We start from the raw sequence: 26,529 nt of genomic DNA, 5'->3' as shown, positions 1-26,529 counted from the left end.
TAGGTATGGTTAAGTATACGTGGCTTAGCTTTGGTACTTAGGAGCAAATCATGCCACACCTCCTCAGGTACAAATAATTCCAGATGCAGAAGAACCAGAATGGGTCATCTGCAGGGTGTGTGTGTGTGTGTGTGTGTGTGTGTGTGTGTGTGTGTGTGTGTGGCCTGTAAATGGGATGCACATCCCCTGCACTCTATGAAGCTTCATGGGTGCTCCCTCCACTGCCACTGGCCAGCAGCTGTAGGGGGATGAATAGGACAAGAGCTGGGTGGGTCAGGGCCAAGCAGTGCAGGTATTCATCAGTCATTGTCCCCATATGACCACAGAGGCTACCGCAGTCCTGAAGCTGAAACAGCAGCTACAGGCACCTGCCCATTTATACCCAGGTTAGTTATCTGGTTGGGCATTGGGGTCAGGATTAGCCTTAATGCATTACTAGTTCTTATTGCTCTGATAAAGAATTGACACATTGGACCTATCTTTATGATAAAATTAAATAACACAAAAATTAAAATCCTTCTCTTTGTTGATTTTAAAAAATACATTTGGTACCCAATGTGAATGTGTTGACAACAATGCATAGGGTTGCTATCTGGGATGATCCCACCCAAGCTCATAAAACTGGACAGCTGGCAGCATATACCGAGCACCCTTACAGATTTCCTAGGACAGCTACGTCAAAAAAGGACAATCCTGGGAAAACCTGGACAAGTGACAACCTTCTGTAACAGACATGTTAGAATCCTCACCCATCCATTTAATGAGACTTTTGGGGGAAGAAATGTGATGGTGCTATCTGAAGGTCAATGGCAATGTCTCTGGTCCATATTTCATATCCTCCCGGAGACACTTCAGACACCTGTCATCTATGTGAAGGTTGTTAGTAGCCCACTCGTCTTTCCTACATACGCTACAAAAACATTGTGGACACCCTCCCCCCCACACCAAATCTTAAATATAGCATAAAATACCGCTGCACAAATGGCATGGTTATGTTATTTTATACTGCCATCTCCTGGTGCAGCAATTCACTTTACTTAAATGAGTAAAAAATAGGAATCTGGTAGGTGGCAGCACTGAAACGAAAACCAAATCCTTTTTAATATCAAGTTTTCTTCTTTACTAGCTTTGACTGCTTTCTCCTTGTTAGCTTTCAACTTTAACCTACGATGAGGAAGACTCCGGACCGCAACGTGATGGTAAATTACACGTTTTTCAGTCTTATTACACTGGTTACTCAGGGAAGAGTCAAGCTTACTGGATGGAAAACACAAATCACATATTTCTCGGCTATAGCGCATTTCACGTTGCTGCTAGTAGAATGCAAATTGCAAAGTGAAACAAGAAATGTAAGGAAGAAAGTTGCAGTGAAATAATTAAAAGGGGTTAGCTAGTGTGTGCCGACTAAATGCTTGAAAATTACTCTTATGAAAGCAGCAAGGTTTTGCGGCTTGATTTAACAGAAAAAAGATTTACTTTGCCCAATAGGAAGAGTTAGCAAGACTAAAGGGAAGTAAAAGTGGTCTTCGGATCCAAGTAAAGTGGTGGGATTATCTGCGTGCAACATAAGGACTGATTCTGCTGTGTAAAATGCAACCAAGAAGGTTTAGAGCAGTATATTTATTTTGTCTTATAATGGGGTTTCTAAAGATATTCTACTGTATTAGTCTGATTTTTTGCTTGAAGTTTGACTAGTTTTTCTGTGTATTGGCAAAGGTCTCATGTCTGAGCAATGTGAAATCCCCAAATTAGGGTTGCCAACCCTCCAGGATTGTTCTGGAGTCTCCAGGAATTAAAGAGTAATCTTTAATTAAAGATTATGTCATGTGATGAAATCTCCAGGAATTTGTCCAACCAAATTTGGCAACCCCCAGTGGATGCTTAGGTCAGGGAGGTCTGGGGAGATTATTGCTTAGAATAATAGAAATAGAATAGAAATAGAAATGAGCTGTGCAATCATATATCCCTTGCTATTTTGGAGGAAGGTTCTTTTTCTCCTGTCATATGAGTCACGCCCCCTGCCGTGCTTGGGGCGGCAAAGTCCCTAGACCAGCCCCTGGCTAAAGCCCACTTCATCAGATGTATGGAGTGAAAAATATAGTAGGCAGGTATAAATATACAGCACATGAAAAGATGGGAGTTGCTTACCAAGTGCGAGATCAGTGGTAACGAGGCCAATTCATTCAGGGTGCATGTGGCCGATTCCCAACAGCTGACAAGAAGAGGTGAATATCAACAGAGGGAAAATTACTTTTTGTAGTGACCCAGCCACTCCCAGTTTTTATTCAGGCCTAATTTGATGGTGTCAAGTTTGCAAATTAATTCCAGTTCTGCAGTTTCTCGTTGAAGTCTGTTTTCGAATTTTTTTTGTTGACGAATGGCCAGTTTAAGTCTGTTATTGAGTGTCCAGGGAAATTGAAGTGCTTTCCTACTGGTTTTTGAATGTTACATTCTTGATGTTTGATTTGTGTCCATTTATTCTTTTGTGTAGAGACTGTCTGGTTTGGCCAATGTACATGGCAGAGGGGCATTGCTAGCACATGATGGCATAAATCACATTGGTAGACGTGCAGGTGAACGAGCCCCTGATGGTGTGGCTAATGTGGTTAGGTCCTATGATGGTGTCCCTTGAACAGATATGCACACAGAGTTGGCAACGGGGTTTGTTGCAGGGATTGGTTCCTGGGTCAGTGTTTCTTTTGTGTGGTGTGTAGTTGCTGGTGAGTATTTGCTTCAGGCTGGGGACCTGTCTGTAAGCGAGGACTGGCCTGTCTCCCAAGGTCTGTGAGAGTGAGAGATCATCCTTCAAGATAGGTTGTAGATCCTTGATGATGTGCTGGAGAGGTTTTAGTTGGGAGCTGTAGCTGATGGCTAGTGGCTTTCTGTTACTTTCTTTGTTGGGCCTGTCCTGTAGTAGGTGACATCTGGGTACCCTTCTGGGTATCCTTCAGGTGGGTACTGTCGTTTTAAGAATGCTTGATGGAGATCCTGCAGGTGTTTGTCTCTGTCTGAGGAATTGGAGCAAATGTGGTTGTATGCGGGAATGGCAAATGGGGAGCTGTGGGTGGCCATGCCTGCAGATGGTCAGTGTAAACAAACTGTCTTGCAGCCCGCCAGCGGATTACCCTGACCGATCACGTGCGGCCTGTGGGCTGCAGGTTGCCCACTGCTGGTCTAAACCATCCAAGATAGATGGTTATCCCGCCTCCTTTTGAAAACCTTCAGTGAAGAAGCTTCCACAAATTTAAGTAATAGGGATTTGTTCAGTGTAATTTTTAGGCTGTTTATTCTGTTCCTCAGGCATATGTGTTACTCCTGGCTGGGAAGAACAGAAGTTACACCCCTGTACTAATGAGAAAATGTTCCACTCTTTAAGATAGTTTTCATCCTTCTTGACTGTTTTTAATTGGTATTGGTTTTCATCTGTATACTGATCTGTTGAAGAAGGCTCCAGTATGCCCTGGTGAGTCTGAGACTATTAGATCAGTTATTCATGCAATTCCCTTTCATCAAGTGTTACCGTAGCATTTAAAAGATTATTGCTAGTAGTGAACAGATTATGAAATGTAACAAGAAGAAAAGCAGTCTGCAATGAAATTATGTAATAAGAATAGTTAACTGGTATGTCCCATTGAACTCTTGGGACTAGCTGACCTGAATCCCAATAGGGATAAAATGGTTAAGAACTGCTTTTATTTTAATTAAAAGCATTGAGGTTATGGAACTCAGTTTAACGGGACTGATACTTGCTTTCGTAACCCACGCAAAGGGATTGCGAATCTTTTAGTCTTCTGCTAATGGGTGGTAGAGGAAGATTAGGAGCCCACTACAGTTTCCAGCTATTGGAATTTTTCTCAAGCTATAGATGCTTACTCTCTTAGCCCTTTAGATCCAAGGTTTGAACCCTGCTGATGCCCCAGACAGGAATGTACTTTGTCCAACAGGAAGTTAGTTTGTCTAGAGCAGAGGTTCCCAAACTTGTTCCGCCGCTGGTGGGCTGGGTCGGGTTGTTTACTTGTCGTGTCCGCAGGTTTGGCCGATGGCGGCTCCTTGTGGCCACGGTTCGCTGCTCCAGGCCAGTGAGAATTGCTGGAAGTGGTGTGGGTTGAGGGATGTACTAGCCGCCACTTCCAGCAGCTCCCATTGGCCTTTAGCAGAAAACTGCAGCCACTGGGAGCCACGATCAGCCAAACCTGCAGATGCGGCAGGTAAACAGCCCAGCTCTCCAGGGGCTCTCCCTGCATAAGCGGCAGAACAAGTTTGGGAACCACTGGTCTAGAGGCTAGTAGAATCCTTAGTGGAATATGTCATTGAGTCAAATGTTATAATTTGACTTTGAAAAGGGGTAAGATAACTTCATAAGCAGTAAAAATGATTGTACTTAGACCAAGATATGGATTGTCAAATCTTGTTACATTGCATCAGCTGATCAGAGCACGGATGAGGAAAGTATTCCCTCCCATAATTAGCCAGGTGATGTGGATGAGGATAGGTTGGAGTTGCCTTACTCTTAAGTGTCAGATATTCTCTGGGGCCAGCATATTGGATTTTGATACACATGTGGTCTGATTTGTAATGGCAAAATCTCTTTCTCTGAAAATGATCTTTTGATAGTTCACTGCTTGGGAAACACTATGTGCTATATGTCCTGGAGGTTGGTGGATTGCCGCATGGTTGAAAAATGCAGGCTAGAAAAGGATATTTATTTTTCCTTACAGTACAATTGCTGAAACAATTAGACCTATATCTATTAGTTTGAAACTTTTACTTGACGTTTGTTGCTGTGGTGTGGAGAGTGTGGCTAATAAAGTTATTCCATAAGAGGGCATCCATATCACTTTCCTTCCAAGATAACTTTTCTTTGTCAAATAAGAAATGTAATCAGTAGTTACGGTCCTGAATCTGATCTGAATTCAGCGCCTAGAATAATATTGCAATATAGAAGTGCCAGAGCCTCTAATGAATTTTTAATGGAAAAGTTCTGGATAGAACAGAAAGATTATTATCAGTATATAGCTAAGGAACTCTGGGGTTTGGCTATTGTACTATTGTCCAAATGACCAAGAAACCATTTTATAGTGGACTCAGATTCAAAGTGGCACCTGTGTTCCATATGTTGGTAGAAATGTGGGGCCTGATCTCAGGACCATTAAAGTCAATGGAAAAACTCCATTTGAGTTCAACAGACTTTGGATCAGGTTCTTAAAGCTGTATTCTGTTATTACTGTAGACTTACTATGTATAGCTGTGGGTTTCTTATAAAATTGATTATGAGCCATATTGTAGTGTGTACTGTGTGTTGGCATTGGCACAAGGAAGTAAGGAGTAAAACAATCTTGTACTGCAACTTCCAGCACACTAGAAGGTAGCATGCTCCACAGAATCACTACATCCCCATGTAATATACATGATGAGAAGGGACCATTGTGATAATCTAGTCTGACCTTTTGTATAACACAGGCCATAGAACTTCCCCAAAATAATTCCTAGAGCAGATCATTTAGAAAAACAACATCCAAGCTTTGATTTAAAAACTGTCAGTGATGGAGAATGCACCTTGACCCTTGGTAAATTGTTCCAATGGTTAAAGACTCTCACCATTAAAAATTTACACCTTATTTCCAGTCTGAATGTGTCTAGTTTCAACTTCCAGCTATTGGATCATATTATAGCTTTTGTAGCTAAACTGAAGAGCCCGTTATTAAATACTTGTTCCCTATGTAGATACTTTTGAAATGTAATCGTCACCCCTTAACCTTCTCTTTGTTAAGAAAAGTAGATTGAGTTTTTGAATCTGTCACTATAAAACATGGTTTCTAATCCTCTAATCATTGTCTCTGAATCTTGCTGCTGGGCTAGTCCACAGGCAACAAAACAATTCATTGCCCCTTGGTTGGGTCCAGACTATAATGTGATGATCTTACTCCATGTAACAGAGGCTCACAAGCCGCTATTGCTTGAGCTACTGACTTCATATCTACTGTTGTTTTAAGAATTGGCTTGGATTGTTAATCTGTGTAACATTGTCTGCAGGAGCGGCGCCAGGGTTTTTGGCGCCCTAGGCGCAGGGCTGGCTCTAGCCATTTTGCCGCCCCAAGCACGGCAGCACGCCGCGGGGGAGGCACTCTGCCGCTCACCGGTCCCGCGCCTCCGGTGGACCTCCCGCAGGTGTCCCTGCAGAGGGTCTGCTGGTCCCGCGGCTCCAGTGGACCTGCTGCAGGTGTATCTGTGGACCCGCGGGACCAGTGGACCCTCCGCAGGCTCGCCTGTGGGAGGTCCACCGGAGCAGCCTGCCGCCCTCCCAAATCCTGGCGCCCTAGACGACCACCTAGGTTGCCTAAATGGAAGCGCCGGCCCTGTCATAAACAGATAGTTAAAGGTTAATGTAAAGGGTTACCTGTAAAGGGTTAACAAACAGGGACCCCAAACACCTGACCAGAGAACCAATCAGAAGACAAGATACTTTCAAATCTCATGGGAGGGAAGCCTTTTTTTGTGGGTTTGGGGTTTGGCTTTGTTCTCTCTGGATCCTGGATGAGACTAGAGGTGCAACCAGGTTTCTGCCAATCTCCCTGCTACAGTCTCTTATCTATTCAGAATTGTAAGTAAGAAAAGGCGGTCATAGTCTTTTAATTTGTTTTTTTTTTCATTTACATATGTGTACTTGCTGGAAGTAGCTTAAGTTGTGTTTCTGCTGGAGAAAGTTTCTTTCTATTGTTTATAAGTTGAAAGACCCTGTAACTTTTTACCATCTGAAGTGCAGAGATAAACCTTTTACTTTTTCTTTCTTTTTTATTAAAAGTTTTGCTTTTTAAGACCTGTTTGATTTTTATCTCCTAGTTAAGGTTCAAGGGAATTGGTGGGGAGAAGGGAAGGATAAATTTTCTCTTTGTGTTATATTCACGCAGCTTGTATTGCCTCTGGGTGAGGGGGAAGGTAACACTCCTCTCGGTGTGGTGATTCAAGAAGTTGAACCAGGTGATCTCCTAGTGTTCCCAAGGCGGGAAGGAGCTGGGAGGGAGAAGGGAATGGTTTATTTCCCTTTGTTGTGAGACTCAAGGAATTTGGGTCTTGGGACCCCCAGGGAAGGTTTTTGGAGGAGACCAGAGTCTATCAGGCGCTCTACTCTAAGTCCTGATTGGTGGCAGCCTATCAGATCTAAGCTGGTAATTAAGCTTAGTGGAATTCATGCTAGTACCCATATTTTGGATGCTAAGGTCCAGAATTGGGAATTATACTATGATAGGCCCTGATTGTCTGGCAGTTTGATTTACATTTTTTTCTTCCTCCTGCAGTGAGTGGAAAAGGATTTATATATGTGCGACCCAGTTACTGAAAAATACCAGTAGGTTCTTTGCACACACTCAGGGTGTTAATGCTGGGCCACTATTAAAGGTGAGTCAGGCTTTCCAGTCTACATTCACTTTTGTATGTTTAACTATATTAGATTCAGATGTAAAACCCACCACTTACGACAGTTTGAATTAAAACCATCTTGATGCCTTCTAGGAGGGAAGAAATTGATGGATGAAATGCAAAGGGGAAGAGAAAGAGAAGTGGAATGGTAAGGAGAGAAGGGAAGAGGAAGGTAGAGGAAAGAGAGAGATTTTTTTGCTGAGAAAGTGTTGGACCAAGTTGTGAAAGCAGGGGACAAAAAGTGAGGACTCCTGGATTCTTTTCATAGCTCTCCTTTAACTTGCTGTGTGGCCTTTGACAAATCAGTCATCCAGTTTACACATCAGTTTACTTAGATGTAAAACTGATGTAGAAATACTTATCTCACAGGGGTGTGGAGAGGCATAATTTCTGTTTAAGAGAGTTTTGAGCATCCAGTAAAAGGCACCAGGTAAGGACAAAGTATTACTAGTACTCTGTATTTCGTTTTTTTGTTTTTGTTCTCAGCTGATCATCTAAGTAATCTTTAAAACTCAGATAAGCAATTGTGGAGGTATGGAAAGCTATGAAAGGAATAGCTTTCTTTAAAGGTTGGTTACCTTCAGTGTTTCTCTCACCCTCGCGTTGTTTTTAAAAGAGGTTCAGGGACAGTTACAGCCCAAAATATGCCAAGTTATGTGTATGATTTTTAAGGTCCCCTCTGAAGAGTTCTGTTGCTGCTGTGAGGGAGTATTTGAGAGCTCCTCTCAGATGACAGATTGTGTCAGGGGTTGGGCTTTTGGAGGAGGAAAGGAAAGGAAGCCCAGCTTCTGAATGTCACTCTGTAGCTGCTACGGAGCATCCTGCATAAATCCTGCTTTAATACTCCTGCATTAATAGGAGGCATCTGAGATAGCAGAGGAGTGGAGAGCTCTACTCCTCTCCATAACTGGTGTGGGGGAACAAGTAATGGCTGCGGTGATAGTGTATGGGAGGAGGAGTAGGCTGTGGCTGTTTTGACAGCTGCTAGAAACCAGGCACCCAGGCTTTGATCTTCCCGAGGGCTGCCCCAGCAGTTCCCTTTTCCTTGTTAGAGCATCCCTTTGAAAGACATGAGCCTTTCCTTAATCGGCAGCCAATCAGCCATGGTGCAATAGGGAACACCGCCAGAAGTCCCTAGTACTCTTCTCCTGGGCCTCCCTCAGAACTGAGTGAAGGGGTTAAGGGGTGGCATTAGTGCTTCTCCTGCCCACTCCCGTTGTTGACAGGACTTTGGGAGCAGGATGTTTGATCCTTCTCCTTTTCCCCAGTTGGCTCTAGGAGCCTCTGGTGCTGCTTGGTGGGAAAGGAGAGCTGAGCAGACTTGACCTATGACCTCTCTCCTTTCTCTGTGGTGCTTTAAATGCCTACCCAGGAAGGGACAGAAAAAAACACTGGGAAAACCTGCCTTCAGCAAGGAGAGTGGGGAGATGAAGGTCTGCGTGGCTGGTTTCCAGCCCAAGTGAAACCAGACATGGCTCTCCATGTCCACCTTCACTTTCTCCTATTACTTTGCAGTGGCTGGCACTTTTTATTTTGCTTTTTGAAGGGAGAAGAAGGTTGCTTGTTCTGTCTCATAATGTCTACAGCATTACAGTTACAGTGTGGGGCATGCCCACTTGTGCCCCTCCTGCCCACTCTGTTCATTAATGCAGAATTACAGAGAGGTTACTTGTTCCATGCTCCTTATTCAGTCTCTACCCACCATTATCTTTGGAGGACACAACTGTCTGCTCCCCTTCTATCTCTGGGTGGCATGATGGTGTCTAGCCTTCCCTTCTCCCATTGTTGATGCAGGACATTGTTGGTAGGAGTGCTTAATCCTTTCCCTACTCTAGGGGCCTCTGGTGATGTTCCCCATTGCACCAAGGAGCTGCTGAAGAATTTTTCTTTTCAGCATTTGAAATGCTTGTTCCTTCCTGTCTCCGGAGCCCTGACCCTTGCAATAACACCTGAGAGGAAGTATCAGAGGGGTAGCCGTGTTAGTCTGGATCTGTAAAAGCAGCAAAGAATCCTGTGGCACCTTATAGACTAACAGACGTTTTGGAGCATGAGCTTTCGTGGGTGTGTCATAACCTTAGTCCCAGATTTGGACCTTAGCGTCCAAAATATGGGGGTTAGCATGAAAACCTCCAAGCTTAGCTACCAGCTTGGACCTGGTACTTGCTGCCACCACCCAAAAAATTAGAGTGTTTTGGGGCACTCTGGTCCCCCTGAAAAACCTTCCCTGGGGACCCCAAGACCCAAATCCCTTGAGTCTTACAACAAAGGGAAATAATCCTTTTTCCCTTCCCCCCTCCAGGTGCTCCTGGAGAGATACACAGACACAAGCTCTGTGAAACTACACAGAGTGACTCCCCCTCTCTGTTCCCAGTCCTGGAAACCAAAAGCACTTTCCTATTCCCCCAGAGGGAATGCGAAATCAGGCTAGCAAATCCAACACACAGATCGCCCCCTGATTTCTTCCTCCCACCAATTCCCTGGTGAGTACAGACTCAATTTCCCTGAAGTAAAGAAAAAACTCCAACAGGTCTTAAAAGAAAGCTTTATATAAAAAAGAAAGGAAAAATACATACAAATGGTCTCTCTGTATTAAGGTGATAAAATACAGGGTCGATTGCTTAAAAGAATATTGAATAAACAGCCTTCTTCAAAAAGAATACAAATCAAAGCACTCCAGCACTTATATTCATGCAAATACCAAAGAAAAGAAACCATATAACTTACTATCTGATCTCTTTGTCCTTACACTTAGAAACAGAAGACTAGAAAGTAGAAACTACTTCTCCAAAGCTCAGAGAAAGCAGGCAGACAGAAAACAAAGACTCAGACACAAACTTCCCTCCACCCAGAGTTGAAAAAATCCGGTTTTCTGATTGGTCCTCTGGTCAGGTGCTTCAGGTGAAAGAGTAATTAACCCTTAGCTATCTGTTTATGACACGCCCCCCAAATTGCAGACAGTGGGGAAGCTCACTGGCGGCGATTTCCTTCTAGAACTTTAAAATAAACAGATTACTACAACACATGCACCTTTACATATACTACTAAGTATATAACTAACAGACTTCTACATTTTAAGAACACTTTTAAACTACTGAATTCTGGGAAACTCTCACGGGAGAGAGCATCAGCAACTTTGTTAGAAGCTCCTGTGATGTGTTGAATTTCAAAATCAAAATCTTGGAGAGCTAAACTCCAACGAAGAAGTTTCTTGTTGTTCCCCTTGGCAGTATGAAGCCACTTTAGTGCAGCATGGTCAGTTTGTAGTTGGAACCGCCGTCCCCAAACATATGGGCGTAGCTTTTCCAAGGCGTACACAATGGCATAGCATTCCTTTTCACTGACTGACCAGTGACTTTCCCTCTCAGACAGTTTCTTGCTGAGAAACACGACAGGATGGAAGTTGTGATGTGTTGCTTCCTGCATGAGCACTGCTCCTATACCACGCTCAGATGCATCTGTGGTTACTAGGAATGGCTTGTCAAAGTCCGGGGCCCTGAGCACAGGGTCAGACATGAGCGTTGCCTTAAGTTGGGTAAAGGCCTTTTGACACTCATCAGTCCACTTAACTGCATTTGGCTGGGTCTTTTTGGTCAGGTCGGTCAGTAGGGCAGCAATTTGGCTGTAGTGTGGTACAAATCGCCTGTAGTATCTGGCCAAGCCTAAGAAGGATTGGACCTGTTTTTTTGACCTTGGGACAGGCCACTTTTGGATAGCATCCACCTTGGCCTGTAGGGGGTTTATGGTTCCTCGACCCACCTGGTGCCCCAGGTAAGTCACTCTGTTTTGGCCTATTTGACACTTTTTGGCCTTAACAGTTAGTCCGGCCTGCCTGATGCGCTCAAAGACCTTTTCCAGGTGTAGTAGGTGTTCGGGCCAGGAGTCTGAAAAAATGGCCACATCATCGAGGTAGGCAACTGCAAATTCTCCCAGTCCAGCTAGTAGACCATCTACCAGCCTCTGGAAGGTGGCGGGTGCATTTCGAAGGCCGAAAGGAAGGACATTGAATTCATACACCCCCGCATGGGTGACGAATGCCGACCTCTCCTTGGCAGGTTCATCTAGCGGTACTTGCCAGTACCCCTTGGTTAAGTCTATAGTAGAGATGAACTGGGCACGTCCCAACTTCTCCAATAGCTCATCAGTGCGTGGCATTGGATAGTTGTCCGGACGAGTTACCGCATTTAGCTTACGGTAGTCCACGCAAAAGCATATTTCCCCATCTGGTTTGGGTACCAGAACCACTGGAGATGCCCATGCACTGGTAGATGAGCGGATTATACCCATCTGTAGCATGTTCTGGATCTCCCGTTCTATAGCAGCTTGGGCATGAGGAGACAGTCGGTAGGGTGGGGTTCTGATTGGGTGAGCATTACCTGTATCAATGGAGTGGTATGCCCGTTCAGTCCGTCCTGGGGTGGCTGAGAACAATGGGGCGAAGCTAGTGCACAGCTCCTTGATTTGTCGCCGCTGCAGACGTTCCAGGGTGGTTGAGAGGTTCACCTCTTCCACGCCACCGTCTTTTTTCCCGTCGTAGTAGACACCGTCAGGCCACTCAGCATCATCTCCCTGGACTGTAAACTGACAAACCTGTAAGTCTCTGGAATAGAAAGGCTTGAGAGAATTAACATGGTACACTTTAGGCTTTAGTGAGGAATTGGGAAATGCTATGAGGTAGTTTACAGCTCCCAGGCGCTCTTGGACCGTGAATGGCCCTTCCCATGATGCTTCCATCTTATGGGCCTGTTGCGCCTTCAAGACCATAACCTGGTCTCCTACCTTGAAGGAACGTTCTCTGGCATGTCTGTCATACCAGGCCTTTTGCTCTTCTTGAGCATCCTTTAGGTTCTCTCTAGCAAGGGCTAAAGAGTGTCGAAGGGTGCTTTGTAGGTTGCTTACAAAGTCCAGAATGTTAGTTCCTGGAGAAGGCGTAAACCCCTCCCATTGCTGCTTCACCAACTGTAATGGTCCCTTAACCTCGTGACCATACACAAGTTCAAACGGTGAAAACCCTAAACTGGGATGTGGTACAGCCCTGTAGGCAAACAGCAACTGCTGCAACACTAGGTCCCAATTATTGGAGAATTCGTTGATGAATTTTCGTATCATGGCCCCCAAAGTTCCATTGAACCTTTCCACCAGGCCATTGGTTTGATGGTGGTACGGGGTGGCAACCAAGTGATTCACCCCATGAGTTTCCCACAGTTTTTCCATGGTCCCTGCCAGAAAATTAGACCCTGAATCTGTAAGGATGTCAGAGGGCCAACCTACCCTGGCAAAGATGTCTGTTAGGGCCAGGCACACAGTGTTAGCCCTGGTGTTGCCTAGAGCTACTGCTTCTGGCCATCGGGTAGCAAAGTCCACTAAAGTCAGTACGTACTGCTTTCCTCTGGGCGTCTTTTTTGGGAAAGGGCCCAGAATATCCACAGCTACTCGCTGAAATGGGACCTCAATTATGGGGAGTGGCTGGAGAGGGGCCTTGACCTGGTCTTGAGGCTTTCCCACTCTTTGGCATACCTCACAAGACCGGACATACTTGGCAGCGTCCTTGCCCATCCCCTCCCAGTGGAAGGACTTCCCCAACCGGTCCTTGGTTCTGTTCACCCCAGCATGGCCACTGGGATGATTATGGGCTAAGCTTAAGAGCTTCCCCCGGTACTTAGTTGGAACCACCAACTGTTTTTGCGGCTGCCATTCTTTCCGGTGTCCACCAGAAAGAATTTCCTTGTATAAAAGTCCTTGGTCTATAACAAACCGGGATCGATTAGAAGAGCTGAGAGGCGGTGGGGTGCTCCGTGCCGCCGCCCAAGCTTTCTGAAGGCTGTCATCGGCTTTCTGCTCAGTCTGGAACTGTTCCCTTGAGGCTGGGGTCACCAGTTCTTCCTCAGACTGTGGACTTGGGCTTGGTCCCTCTGGAAGCGATGTAGGTGATGGGGTTGTTTCCGTTGCTGGTGAACCACTCTCCGCTCGTGCACCTGAGGGTATTTCAGGCTCTGGCTGAGCCTTTTGGGTATGGCTGTCTTTTGCTTCTGCCAGTTCTGGCTCGCTGTCGCCCTCTGGCGTTGAGTTTGAAGATGTGGTTGCACTTGCTGGTGCTGGTTGCTGTTCCAGTTCCGGGCCTGGGACTGGAGATGCTGTGGCTGTTTCAGTGGTAGGCATGGAATCCGGGTCCACTACCTCTGTCTGGGTCTCTGGTAACACAGACGGGGCATCTGTGGACGGCTCAGGAACAGGAATGGGTCTGGAAGCTTGCCTGGTTTGGCTACGTGTAACCATTCCCACTCTCTTGGCCCGCCTCACCTGGTTGGCCAAGTCTTCCCCCAGTAGCATGGGGATGGGATAATTGTCATAGACTGCAAAAGTCCACATTCCTGACCAGCCTTTGTACTGGACAGGCAGTTGAGCTGTAGGCAAGTCTACAGCTTGTGACATGAAGGGGTAAATTGTAACTTTGGCCTTTGGGTTGATGAATTTGGGGTCAACGAAGGATTGGTGGATAGCTGACACTTGTGCCCCCGTGTCTCTCCACGCAGTAACCTTCTTTCCGCCCACTCTCAAATTTTCCCTTCGCTCCAAGGGTATTTGAGAGGCATCCGGGCCTGGGGATCTTTGGTGTGATGGTGGTGTAATGAATTGCACTCGCATGGTGTTCTTTGGACAGTTGGCCTGGATATGTCCCAGTTCATTACACTTAAAGCATCTTCCATCTGATGGGTCACTGGGCCGAGGTGAGATACTGGAGACTGGTGAGGTGGAAGGGTAGGGTGTCTGTGGCTTTACTTGGGTGGTATGTGGGGTCTTTGGCTGTCCTCGGTTGTAGGGTTTATGGTCGGTGTGCCCCCTGGGGTAATCGTTCCCCTTGACAGTAGCTTTCTTGCTTTCTGCCAGTTCCATCCATTTGGCTCCAATCTCCCCCGCCTCAGCGAGATCTTTGGGTTTTCCATCTTGTATGTACCGTGTGATGTCTTCAGGAACACCATCCAAGAACTGCTCCATTTGTATGAGGAGGTGCAGTTCTTCCAAGGTTTGAACGTTGTTTCCTGTTATCCAGGCCTCATAGTTTTTTGCAATGTAGTAGGCGTGTTTGGGAAATGACACCTCTGGTTTCCACTTTTGGGTTCTGAAGCACCGACGGGCATGATCTGGGGTTATCCCCATTCTGTATCTGGCCTTGGTTTGAAAAAGTTTATAGTCATTCATTTGCTGCTTAGGCATTTCAGCTGCCACCTCTGCTAAAGGTCCACTGAGCTGTGACCTTAATTCTACCATGTACTGGTCTTCGGGGATGCTGTACCCAAGACAGGCTCTTTCAAAATTTTCCAAGAAGGCCTCGGTGTCATCACCTGCCTTGTAGGTGGGAAATTTCCTGTGCTGTGGAGCAATAATTGGCGCCGGGTTGTTAGGGTTGGCTGGCACATGCAGCCCAGCTTTTGCCAACTCCAGTTCATGTTTTCTCTGTTTTTCCTTCTCTTCATTCTCTTTTTGTTGTTTTTCCATTTCTTTTTGGTGTTTTTCCATTTCTCGGCGGTGGGCCGCCTCTTCTTCTGCTTGTTTCCTTTGGTAGGCCACCTCTTCTTCTTCTAGTTTTCTTTTGTGTGCTGCCTCTTTGGCTGCCTGTTCTCTTTGGAAGGCTGCCAGTTTGATGCTTTCTTCCTTTTCTTTCAGCTCCAGTTGTCGCCTGTGTTCAGCTTCTTTGAATTGCTCTTCGGCCTCAATTTTTGCCTTAGAAGTCATGATTCCTGTTTTCTTGTGTTGGGGTGCCCTCCGGTGTTTATCTTCTGAACTGCAGGCTCTCTGTTGCCTCCTGAAGTCTGCCTAGCAACAGTGCCTTTAGCTAATCTTGAATGTTAAGTAAACCTGAAAAACCACTTTATTTGCATATATATAGTGCTGGTAATGACTCTCAATGGGAGTGCTATTGTGTGACAAAAGACTCTTAATAGCACCTTAATGATTTCTTGCTTAAGATGCAAGCTACAAACTGCCAGAGAGAGCAGAAAAAAAAATTTCTCTCTGGTTCCCTTTTTAAAACCAAACTGTTTCTCTCTGCTAAAAAGCCCTTAGCAGAGAAAAGAAAAATATAATATTCCTACTGGCTTCTGGATTCTGTCTATATCCCACCACTGCTACACCATGTCATAACCTTAGTCCCAGATTTGGACCTTAGCGTCCAAAATATGGGGGTTAGCATGAAAACCTCCAAGCTTAGCTACCAGCTTGGACCTGGTACTTGCTGCCACCACCCAAAAAATTAGAGTGTTTTGGGGCACTCTGGTCCCCCTGAAAAACCTTCCCTGGGGACCCCAAGACCCAAATCCCTTGAGTCTTACAACAAAGGGAAATAATCCTTTTTCCCTTCCCCCCTCCAGGTGCTCCTGGAGAGATACACAGACACAAGCTCTGTGAAACTACACAGAGTGACTCCCCCTCTCTGTTCCCAGTCCTGGAAACCAAAAGCACTTTCCTATTCCCCCAGAGGGAATGCAAAATCAGGCTAGCAAATCCAACACACAGATCGCCCCCTGATTTCTTCCTCCCACCAATTCCCTGGTGAGTACAGACTCAATTTCCCTGAAGTAAAGAAAAAACTCCAACAGGTCTTAAAAGAAAGCTTTATATAAAAAAGAAAGGAAAAATACATACAAATGGTCTCTCTGTATTAAGGTGATAAAATACAGGGTCGATTGCTTAAAAGAATATTGAATAAACAGCCTTCTTCAAAAAGAATACAAATCAAAGCACTCCAGCACTTATATTCATGCAAATACCAAAGAAAAGAAACCATATAACTTACTATCTGATCTCTTTGTCCTTACACTTAGAAACAGAAGACTAGAAAGTAGAAACTACTTCTCCAAAGCTCAGAGAAAGCAGGCAGACAGAAAACAAAGACTCAGACACAAACTTCCCTCCACCCAGAGTTGAAAAAATCCGGTTTTCTGATTGGTCCTCTGGTCAGGTGCTTCAGGTGAAAGAGTCATTAACCCTTAGCTATCTGTTTATGACAGGGTGAATACCCACTTCCTCATGCATCTGAGGAAGTGGGTATTCACCCACGAAAGCTCATGCTCCAAAACGTCTGTTAGTCTATAAGGTGCCACAGGATTCTTTGCTGCTTTTACCTGAGAGGAAGCCCATCAGGGTTCCCTCTTGGCAGCCAGAAGTGTCTGGGGAGCTCCTAACTCCCCCACCCTCCCTTATTGTAAATAAACCCATAGAAGCTACAAGTGCCGGTCATCCTTATTACACAATAAGGGTCTGGCACATGCCAACAGTTGAACTGTTTTTTTAATGTAAAAATGGTTTGATTTTTAAAACTCTGGAAATTTGCCTAATGGGGCCGGAGTCCATTTTGCTATTTTGAAAAATGTTTTGTAGCACCAGAGATTTTTAATGTTTGAAACTACATTTTCATATTGTTCTCATATTAACATTTAAAACTCCCAATTTTGATGAATAGGAGAAAGATTCTATTCACTTCAGTGGGGTGTTTGTGTCACTTGTTGAGGATTTCTGTCATGAATTTCTGGCGCTAAGAGACTGACATCATTTTCTGAGTTGCTTGGCTTAGTTCGACTATATTGGAAGACCTAACAGCTGGGGATTTTAAATGACCAGCCTTCTGCAAAGGTTCCAAGAAATGACATATATTGTGCTGAGACTCATATTGTAAGTCCTAAATCTAAAACTCCATCTTCAAGCCGTGAAGGGGACACAAAAAACTTGTTCATCTTTTTTAACTTCCATTTTTGATCAGATGACATTAAAACTTGTTACTGTACTTGTTATATTTATAAACCCAAGTGTCAGGATCAAAGTCAGGCCTTGCAATGCCTGATATCTTCTTGGCTGTAATATGCTGAACTAGATGAGGGGCTTTGTGGCTCAGGATAGTGGTGTAGTGTGTTATATGGAAGAAACAGTTTAGAGGGTGGGGAAATAGAAGAAGCAAGGATGAAAGGAAAAAAATACAACCAACTAACCAGCACTCAACATGAAATTGACCAGAGTTAGATGTGGTGAGATGTCAGTGTTATGTAAACTTTTCTTGGGTGAGATTCTCACTCCTGCACCAATTGTTCTTTGCTGAATAAAGGGACCAGAGTAGTATAAAGGGGCCTAAAAGCTACAGGTCCAGCTGGGGAAGAGAGCCATAGGCTGTCCTCCTAGGACCCTTCTCAAGCCCATATGTAGGGGTTGTGCTGGAAAAATGGCTGCGACTGGGAGAGGAGTGTTTGGAGTGAGGCATGCCCAGGGAGTCTACCACAATGCAGATGGACCTCCAGGGCTTCCTGAATTATGACGGGGAAGAGGGACACTTCAGCCACCAGAACAGTCCAGAATCGGGAGCGTGCAAGGCTGGTTTAAAGCTACCCTAGCTTCCCACCTGGGCTGTCTGTACCGTGCCTCTTAGGAGATGGAAGCCTGAAACTTACTCCTTTAATGTAACTGAACATTTTACTCTGGTTTCATGATAGTAGTCCTGTACACTTCTGTTCGCCTCCCTCCATAATTTTAAATGAATGAATTTTAAACAATTTATTGAATTTGCTAATTTATAGGGTTTTTTTAGCCAGATCTTTTAACTAAATAATTAGATATTCCTACTTGGGCAGGTTATTTTTTTTTTTAAGCTCTAACTATTTAAAAATAAACACCTACATTCTTCATTTAGTGTCCAGTAGCTGTGCATAATGACTGTTTGTTTTTTCCCCCATCAGATGATAAACAGTGGACGTACAGTACTACAAAGATACTTGCAGCAGCTGATCCCTATGGCAGCCAGGGGTCTGTTGCACACGAAAAACTCACTTCTTTACAATGTGAATTGTTTCTGGCTGATTAGATTGCCAACAGAGATTGTGCTCAGACCTGTGTCTTCTAGGCGCTTCTGTCTGAAGACAGACAGTGCTGTTGCAGAGTCATGCAAGGAGAATGGCATTCTAGTAAACAATCTGGCATGCATGGGAGTGGATGTCAAAATGGCAAGAAGGCGACAACCTGGAGTTCTGAAGAAGCTGATCACAAATGAAAAGGGCCTCAAAAGATTTCTGCAAAGCAAAGGGGCTACTAATGAAGTCATTGCTAGCATCATCTCACGTTATCCACGAGCCATCACACGTTCCTATGAGTCTCTTGAAAAACGTTGGGAACTTTGGAGAAGTATTTTGATGACTGATTTGGAAATTGTAAATATTCTGGGACGTTCTCCTGAGTCTTTCTTTCGTTCCAGTAATAACATCAATATGGAGAAAAATATTACATTTTTCTGTTCTCTTGGGCTAACCTCTAAACACCTTTGCAGTATGTTGACCAGAGCACCTCGGGCATTTTCTAACAAAGTGGAGCTGAATAAACAGTTGACTGACCTCCTGCATGAGATCTGTTTGTCTTTAGGTGGTGAAAACCCAAATGATTTTGTGAAGCACATCATTTCTAAAAATGTCTTCATCCTCCTGCGCAGCAGCAAGCAAGTGAGCGCAAACGTAGAGTTCCTGCAATCTTTCCATCTGAGCAACGAGGAATTACTAGCTCTGCTACATGGCTGTGGAGCTGACATTTTGGACTTATCTAATGAATATATCAAAAAAAACTTTACAAATGCAAAAGAGAAGCTGTTATCTCTTGGGTGCACTGAAAGAGAGGTGGATAGATTTTTCATTAGTTATCCACGAGTGCTCTTTCTTTCATCCAAGAACCTCAGTGATAAAATAGATTGCCTTTTGCAAGCAAAGATTCACATTAAACAAATAGTTGAAATGTCTCGTGTTCTGGATATAAGTATCGGTACTGTAAGAAGCAGAGTCAAGGAACTGGAAAAAACTAGTTATGACTTCAAAACCTATGGAATTGGCATCCTTACTTTAAGTAAAAGGAGATTTGAAGCTAAATTGGAAAAATTACATAGTGCACAGTGATTAATCAAGAGGACAGAATCCATTCTGTGAGAATACAGGGTCAGATTCTGAAATTAAAACACTTGAAAGAGGGTCCTGTTTTGTTATTTTGAAACTTATTTCAGAATAATTTGTGGTTACTTAGCACTGCTTATTTAGGATAAGTAAATTCTCAGCTATCACTAGCGGGGCGCTGTAGAGTGACCAGGAGAACCATTTGGTGTCTTGCTTACCAGCTGTGATGCTAGTGGATCACAGATATTGAAAAGAATGAGACTGTTTAGAGTGTACATCAGTTGGAGGAGAGAATAGAGATATGCAGAATAATGAATGGTACAGAGAAGATGTCAGGTATACTATTTGCCCTTTCCTCCATACAAAAGCAAGGGATCATTCATACCCTCGATTCTGGAACTGGCTTAGCACAGGCTAACCCAGGGGCAGGCAACCTATGGCACACCTGCCAAAGGCAACACGTGAGCTGATTTTTAGTGGCACTCACATTGTCCGGGTCCTGGCCACCAGTCTGAGGGGCTCTGGATTTTAATTTAATTTTAAATGAAGCTTTTAAAACATTTTAAAAACCTTATTTACTTTACATACAACAATAGTTTAGTTATATATTATAGACTTATAGAAAGAGACCTTCTAAAAACATTAAAATGTATTACTGGCACGCAAAACCTTAAATTAGAGTGAATAAACGAAGACTTGCCACACATTTGAAACCCCATTGAAGTCCTTTCATGAGCCAGTTGTTGGACTGGGGTATTCTATTATTTCTTTACGTTGCTTCATCTTATCACAGATAAGTAAGATCTAGGAGCCTGTGTCCTTGACAAATGCATTGAAAGGTCTGTTGATAAGGGTTGGTATAAATGTAGTCTTTGTGATAGAAGCATATCTCTGTAAGCCTATAAAATCCAATAATATGAAGAGTTGGCTTAAATCTAACAGGCATACTTAGAAGGGTAGCTTCCTTTACAGCAATTAGTAAAGGAATGTGACATCAAAGTATTGTGCACAGCCTAATGATTTGATGATAGATGAGTCATTAAATGCTACAGAAGTCTCTCAGATGAGGACAAATGTACTTGGCATTTGCAAATCGTAGATACTTTAAGGAGGTAGCTCCTAAATGCAGAAAACTAACGTCACATTATTCCTTGAAGCATAATACAAACTGCTTTTGATCTTAAGAACAGGTAATTCTGTTTATTTCAAGCGTATAATGACACATTTTCCCCACCTAATTACATGATCTAAGGATTTATATATGTTTACATATGTATGCTTTATGTTTCTTACCCTTTGATCACATGTCTAGTCCTCTTGCTTTAACTAGGGGTATGTCTACATCTACAATTTTGCAGCGCTGGTTGTTACAGCTGTATTAGTACAGCTGTATAGGGCCAGCGCTGCAGAGTGGCCACAGCAACCAGCGCTGCAAGTGGTGTTAGATGTGGCCACACTGCAGCGCTGTTGGGCGGCTTCAAGGGGGGCTTGGGGAACACGAGAGCAAACCGTGGGAAAGCAGGTCTCCTTCCCCGGTTTGCTCCAGTGTTCCCCGAACCCCCGAGCAAGCAGATCTCCTTCCCCGCGGTTTGCTCTTGCGTTCCCCGAACCCCCCTGCAAACGGCGGGGAAGGAGACCTGCTTGCTCGGGGGTGCGGGGAAGGAGACCTGCTTGCACCGGGGTTCGGGGAACGCGAGAGCAAACCGGGGAAGGAGACTTGCTTCCCCCGGTTTGCTCTCGCGTTCCCCGAACCCCCGTGCAAGCAGGTCTCCTTCCCAGCGGTTTGCTCTCGCATTCCCCGAACCCCCGAGCAAGCAGATCTCCTTCCCCGCGGTTTGCTGTCGCGTTCCCCGAACCCCCCTGCAAACCGCTGGGAAGGAGACCCGCTTGGGGGGGGATTCGGAGAACACCGGAGCAAACCGCGGGGAAGGAGACCTGCTTGATTACCAGAGAGGCTTCCTCAGGTATGCTGGGATACCTGCTTATTCCACGGAGGTCAAGAAAAGCGCTGGTAAGTGTCTACACTTGATTACCAGCGCTGGATCACCAGCGCTGGATCCTCTACACCCGAGACAAAACGGGAGTACGGCCAGCGCTGCAAACAGGGAGTTGCAGCGCTGGTGATGCCCTGCAGATGTGTACACCTCCTAAGTTGCAGCGCTGTAACCCCCTCACCAGCGCTGCAACTTTGTGATGTAGACAAGCCCTAGGTGTAAGTAAATGTCTATTTTTTTTTCACTCCCTCCTTTGCAGGAAGAGGATAAAGTCAAAGACCCTGGATCCTAAGTCTGAAGTCTAAGAAAAAATTCAGTAGGTACCTGCTTGTGTTTGCAGGTTTTGGCACTTAAATTTGATCTTGAATTCTCAGGGTCCTGGGAAATGTACATTTTATCTGAGTATAAATTTAAATGTTTACAAGAGAAGCATTAATTACTGATTAGATTTTCAGTAGAGATTGCGCTCAGATCTGTGTCTTCTAGGCATTTCTGTCTGAAGATAGAGTGCTGATGCAGAGTCATGTCAGGAGAATGGCATTCTAGTAAACAACCTGGCATGCACAGGACTGGATGTCAGTGGATGTCAGAATGGCAAGAAGGTGACAACCCAGAGTTCTGAACATTGATTACTTCTGGTTAAATTAACAAAGCTTATTTATTTTTCTGCTATGTTTCTACAATTATCTTCCCTTCTTAGGAACTGTGATAGGGTGCTTGGAGGGCCAGGCATCCTAGTGATTGGCACATCTGACTTCTGGCCTCTTGCCCCAGGTGCGGAATAAATTTTGTTATGTGTACCAAGGTAATGTATGGATGTACGCCTCCAGTAGAAACAAAAAACCTAGATACTCCAGCCAGGACAGGTTAGGCATTTTAGAACTCACTACTCAACGAATTAAATTTAAGTGTGAGAGAGAAATAAAAATTATGAAATGCAGAGACCAGTCAAAAAACAAAAATAACATACTTTAAAAGAATAAAATTACAGTGAATATATGTGCTTTGCAAGAAGTAACAACAACAACAACAACAACAATACAAGTATATGTTGAGAGGTGACTGGGAAATGCAGTGTGTGTGTGACAGACACAATGTGTGTGCTGTCTGCTGGGGAAGTTTCTGAGAGACGCTGTGCGCTGTCTCTTTCAAGCATTCAGTGAAAGCTGTCCTGCTCCGCGGAGATGGGATACATGGGGATGCGGAGACTCTCTCTCTCTCTCTGTGTGTGTGTGTGTGTGTGTGTGTGTGTGTGTGTGTGTGTGTGTGTGTGTGTGTGTGTGTGTGTGTGTGTGTGTGTGTGTGTGTGTGTGTGTGTGTGTGTGTGTGTGTGTGTGTGTGTGTGTGTGTGAGAGAGCTGCCTGCTGGGGAAGTCTCTGAGAGACCGTGCACTGTCTCTTTGAGGTACTCACTCACTCACCCGGAAGGCTTGTTCAGACTGCAACAGCTCTCTCCTGCTCAAGTCTTGAGCCCTGTCGCCTCTCCCCTGCTCTGTGGAGATGGGGTACAGGGGCGGGGGGAAGGGGACGCCCTGACATCAGCACCCCCTCCGCTCTGCACAGCCAGCAGGAGGGTGCCAGGAGCAGCTGCAGGAGCAACATGGCTGCAAAGCAGCGGCAGGGCCGTCCTTAGCCATAGGCAGAACAGGCAGCCGCCTAGGGCACCACTAGGTCTGGGTGCACCGCTCTGCCCGGAGCCCAGACAGACTGAAAGCAGTGGAGCATGTAAGAGCAGGGCTGCTGGGTCATAGAGAGAGCCGAATGCAGCACAGTCTGAGGGAGGGGATTGGCTGCTGGGGTCTCTGGGAAGGGTGGGGAAAGGAACTCAGCTGCGAGTGTGACTCTTTCCCCCGGCATGAGGGGAGGCAGGCTCGGCGGCTCTGGAAGTATCCTTTATTGTCCCCCATAACATCCATTCTCCTCCCTGCCCCACGGAGCATCCCACCTTTCTCCCTCCCCCAACGGAGCACCCCTTCTCCCACCTCCCTGGCTGCCTACTGAGGAATGAAAGTGAAAGTAACTCACTTCCTTGGCAGGATTGGAATGGTCGCACAGGACTGGGCTGGGGATAGCCAGATAGCATGTGCGAAAAATCAGGACAGGGGGTTGGGGTAGGGTGAGCAGATGTCCCACTTTTGTAAGGACAGTCCCAATTTGGGAGTCTTTTTCTTATATAGGCTCCTGGTGCCTATATAAGACAAAGCCCCAAATATGGGGACTGGCCCTATAAAATCAGGACATCTGGATCTGGTCACCCTAGCTGGGGAGCATGTCCAGGCGGAGCTGCACAGGGCAGGATGAGCTGCTGTTGCTCCATGGGCGCCCTGTCCCTGAGATCAGATGCTGTGCTAACTTCACCATGGTCTGTTGGGCTGGCGATGGTGCCCATTGGCATGTGATCAGACCTGAGGGTTTGCTGCTGCTGCTGTTGCCACTCTGCACCCCAAGAGGTGGATTTTGGGTCCTACAGTTTTCCACCTATCTCCTCCTCTACCGCAGCTGTTGGATCAGCAGGCTGGGGGGTGAGCCAAGCATGAAAGCAGTACTGTGTTGCCATTTAGATTGTCATTTAAAAATTTTGTTTGCCAAAAATGCTTGCTACAATCCTGAATTCAATTTCATTAAAAAAAAAATCAATATCTGAGCCAAAAACAGAAAATTAAGTCGTTGACAATTATTTGTGACAAGTTTGGTATGGGGAAGGGAGTGGGCCAGTTTTCATCAGAGAAACAAAAAATGTTGACTGACTTTCCTATAGACCTGTTACTGCTAAATCAGGGGTTGGCAACCTTTCAGAAGTGGTGTGCCAAGTCTTCATTTATTCACTCTAATGTAAGGTTCATGTGCCAGTAATACATTGCAACGTTTTTAGAAGGTCTCTTTCTATAAGTCTATAATATAGAACTAAACCATTGTTGCATGTAAAGTAAATAAGGTTTTTTAAAATGTTTAAGAAGCTTCATTTAAAATTAAATTAAAATGCAGAGCCTCCCGGACCGGTGGCCAGGACCTGGGCAGTGTGAGTGCCACTGAAAATCAGCTTGCGTGCCGCCTTCGGCACGTGTGCCATAGGTTGCCTACCCCTGTGCTAAATAGAGCCCTCCAACAACTGTAATATGCTCATCTCCTTACTAGTGTATAGGGCAGTGGTTCCCAAACTTCAACAGCCCGCGAACCCCTTTCACTGAATTGTGAAATGTCATGAACCCCCTCCTAAAAATGAATATTTTCAGGGATTTAAATTTAAATTTCCTCAGTGTGATGGATGCCCCAACTGCCCGCCCCGCTCTTCCTGGGGCTCAGGCTGGGGTTTGGGCTGCCGGCTTCCCCGCTGCCAGCCCCAACTGCCCAGCCCCACTCTTCCTGTTACTTGGGCTCCCAGCCCCGCACAGAGCTGCCGGCTCCCTTGCTGACGCTGGGACTCGGGCTGCTGGCACCACTCTCCCTGGGGCTTGGGCTACCAGCACCGCGCGGAGCGCTGGGGTTTGGGCTGCCGGCTCCCTCGCTGACCGCCGGAACTCGGGCTGCCAACCCAAACTGCCCGGCCCTGCTCTCCCTGGGGCTCAGGGTGTCTGCTCTGCAACCGAGTCCCACCTGCTGTCTCCAATGCCCGGGGTCCTCTGGCCGCCATTTGTGAAATTTTTCTGGTGAACCCCCAGTAATGTTCTGCAAACCCCCAGGGGTTCACGAACCCCAGTTTGGGAAGAACTGGTGTAGAGCAGGGGTCGGCAACCTATGGCACACGTGCCAAAGGTGGCATGCCAGCTGATTTTTGATTCTCTGGGGTTCTGGCTGCTGCCCCATTGCCAGCCAGGGTCCCGGCAACCGGCCCCACTCAGCAGCCGCTGCTGGCCTGGGGACCCCCAAGGAACCCCAGGCTGGCAGCGGGCTAAGCAGGCCGGCAGCTGAGACCCCGGCTGAGCCACTCAACCCACTGTTAGCCTGGGGTTCCATTCACTCAGCTGGCAGCAGGCTGAGCAGGACTAAATTCAATGAAATAGGAAAACGAGCAACCAATGACAAAGTGCACGAACCTAGAGAGCCTCCTGAAACACGGTGATAATTTTGATTTAAATGGACTTGAACTGTACGAAGAATTGAGTACACTGTCATCAATGTTGCCACATGCAAAATCAATGATGGACATTGTACAGTTTCTCATATCAGCAAACTTGTTGATATATATATATCCTAATGTGTACATTGCCACTCATATTCTACTGACAATTTCTGTAACAGTAGCATCAGGAGAACACAGTTTCTCAAAACTAAAGCTCATTAAAAACAATCTCTGCTCTACAAGGAGTCAGGAACACTTGACTGGTCTTGCTATTCTTGCAATTGAACAAGACATCACTTTGTCTTTGTCATACGATGACATTATTCCTGATTTTGCAGCCAAAAAAGCCAGAATGATTGCTTTTAATTAAAAGCTAATCCTTGTTTCAATACCTGTTCATATAAATTTCCAATAAAATGTTGACAAATTAAAAAAATTATATTTGCATCATTCTGTCAAATCAGAATTTTTTCTATAATGCTACTTCTTTAGTGCTAGTCCATCAGCATTGCAGTGTGCTTCATTAAGTTAAACTGGTTTTAATAACATGCATGTGGCAAGTTTTCCAATACCGTAAGCTTATGTTTGTGTTGCTCAGAGCAAGTCAGGCACAGGGGCACCAGTTTAATAATCCTGCCTAGGGCACCACAAATCCTAAGGACGGCCCTGAGCAGTGGGGTAGGGGGGAGGGAGGGGCACCTGAACACATGCTGCCGGATGTGCATAGCTCTGCTAACCAAGTGCACGGCACTTGAATCACTCCTGGGTGGCCGCTCTATGGCACAGCTTAGAGGGAGCATAGCCAGTGACTGTCTCTCATACAATAGCTTGAACAGGAGAAGCCTGTGGATGCCTGGGGCACCTCATGGATGGGGAACAGGAGAGGTGGGAGCAGGTGGTCCCGGTGTTGGGTGATCAGTGACTAAAAACTTCATCAACATGTTCTTTAATGTCTCGTTGAAGCATTCCACCAATCTGTTGGTTTGAGGATGGTATACAGACATTTTCAAAGACTTGACCTGTAGCAGGCCACAAAGCTCTTTCGTTAATTGTGAGGTGAAGTTGGTTGCCTGATCCCTTAGCATCTCTCTGGGGATCCCCACACAGGAAAAAACCTTCAGGAGCTCACTGGTGATGACAGCTGTAGTTGG

General features: G+C 45.5%; 1 protein-coding gene across 4 annotated transcripts; it reads left to right on the top strand.

The window, feature by feature from the left end:
- Window positions 1-1,114: 1,114 nt before the first annotated feature.
- Window positions 1,115-22,237, top strand: MTERF1 (mitochondrial transcription termination factor 1). Of its 4 annotated transcripts, none has more exons than XM_050939620.1 (4): window positions 1,151-1,199; window positions 7,510-7,564; window positions 18,135-20,661; window positions 21,543-22,237. In XM_050939620.1, the coding sequence occupies exons 2-3, from the start codon at window positions 7,562-7,564 to the stop codon at window positions 19,329-19,331; spliced, it is 1,200 nt and encodes a 399-aa protein (XP_050795577.1). In that variant the 5' UTR covers window positions 1,151-1,199; window positions 7,510-7,561; the 3' UTR covers window positions 19,332-20,661; window positions 21,543-22,237. The 4 variants fall into 4 exon arrangements, with proteins under 4 accessions (XP_050795576.1, XP_050795577.1, XP_050795580.1 ...); XM_050939623.1 differs by having other exon boundaries at window positions 7,510-7,657; XM_050939619.1 differs by lacking the exon at window positions 7,510-7,564 and having other exon boundaries at window positions 1,115-1,199.
- The last annotated feature ends 4,292 nt before the right edge of the window (window positions 22,238-26,529 follow it).

This window comes from Gopherus flavomarginatus, chromosome 2 (genome assembly GCF_025201925.1).
Source record: "Gopherus flavomarginatus isolate rGopFla2 chromosome 2, rGopFla2.mat.asm, whole genome shotgun sequence".
Taxonomy (NCBI): Eukaryota; Metazoa; Chordata; order Testudines; family Testudinidae; genus Gopherus; species Gopherus flavomarginatus.
The sequence above is the reverse complement of the archived record's forward strand: the minus strand, read 5'-3'. Positions and strand labels throughout refer to the sequence as shown.

Excerpts from the sequence above, each read along its gene's own strand:
- MTERF1 (XM_050939619.1), top strand. The coding sequence starts at position 1,170 with ATGAGGAAGACTCCGGACCGCAACGTGATG. Across the intron at positions 1,200-18,134 it reads CTCCGGACCGCAACGTGATG|ATGATAAACAGTGGACGTAC; the intron begins GTAAATTACACG and ends TTCCCCCATCAG.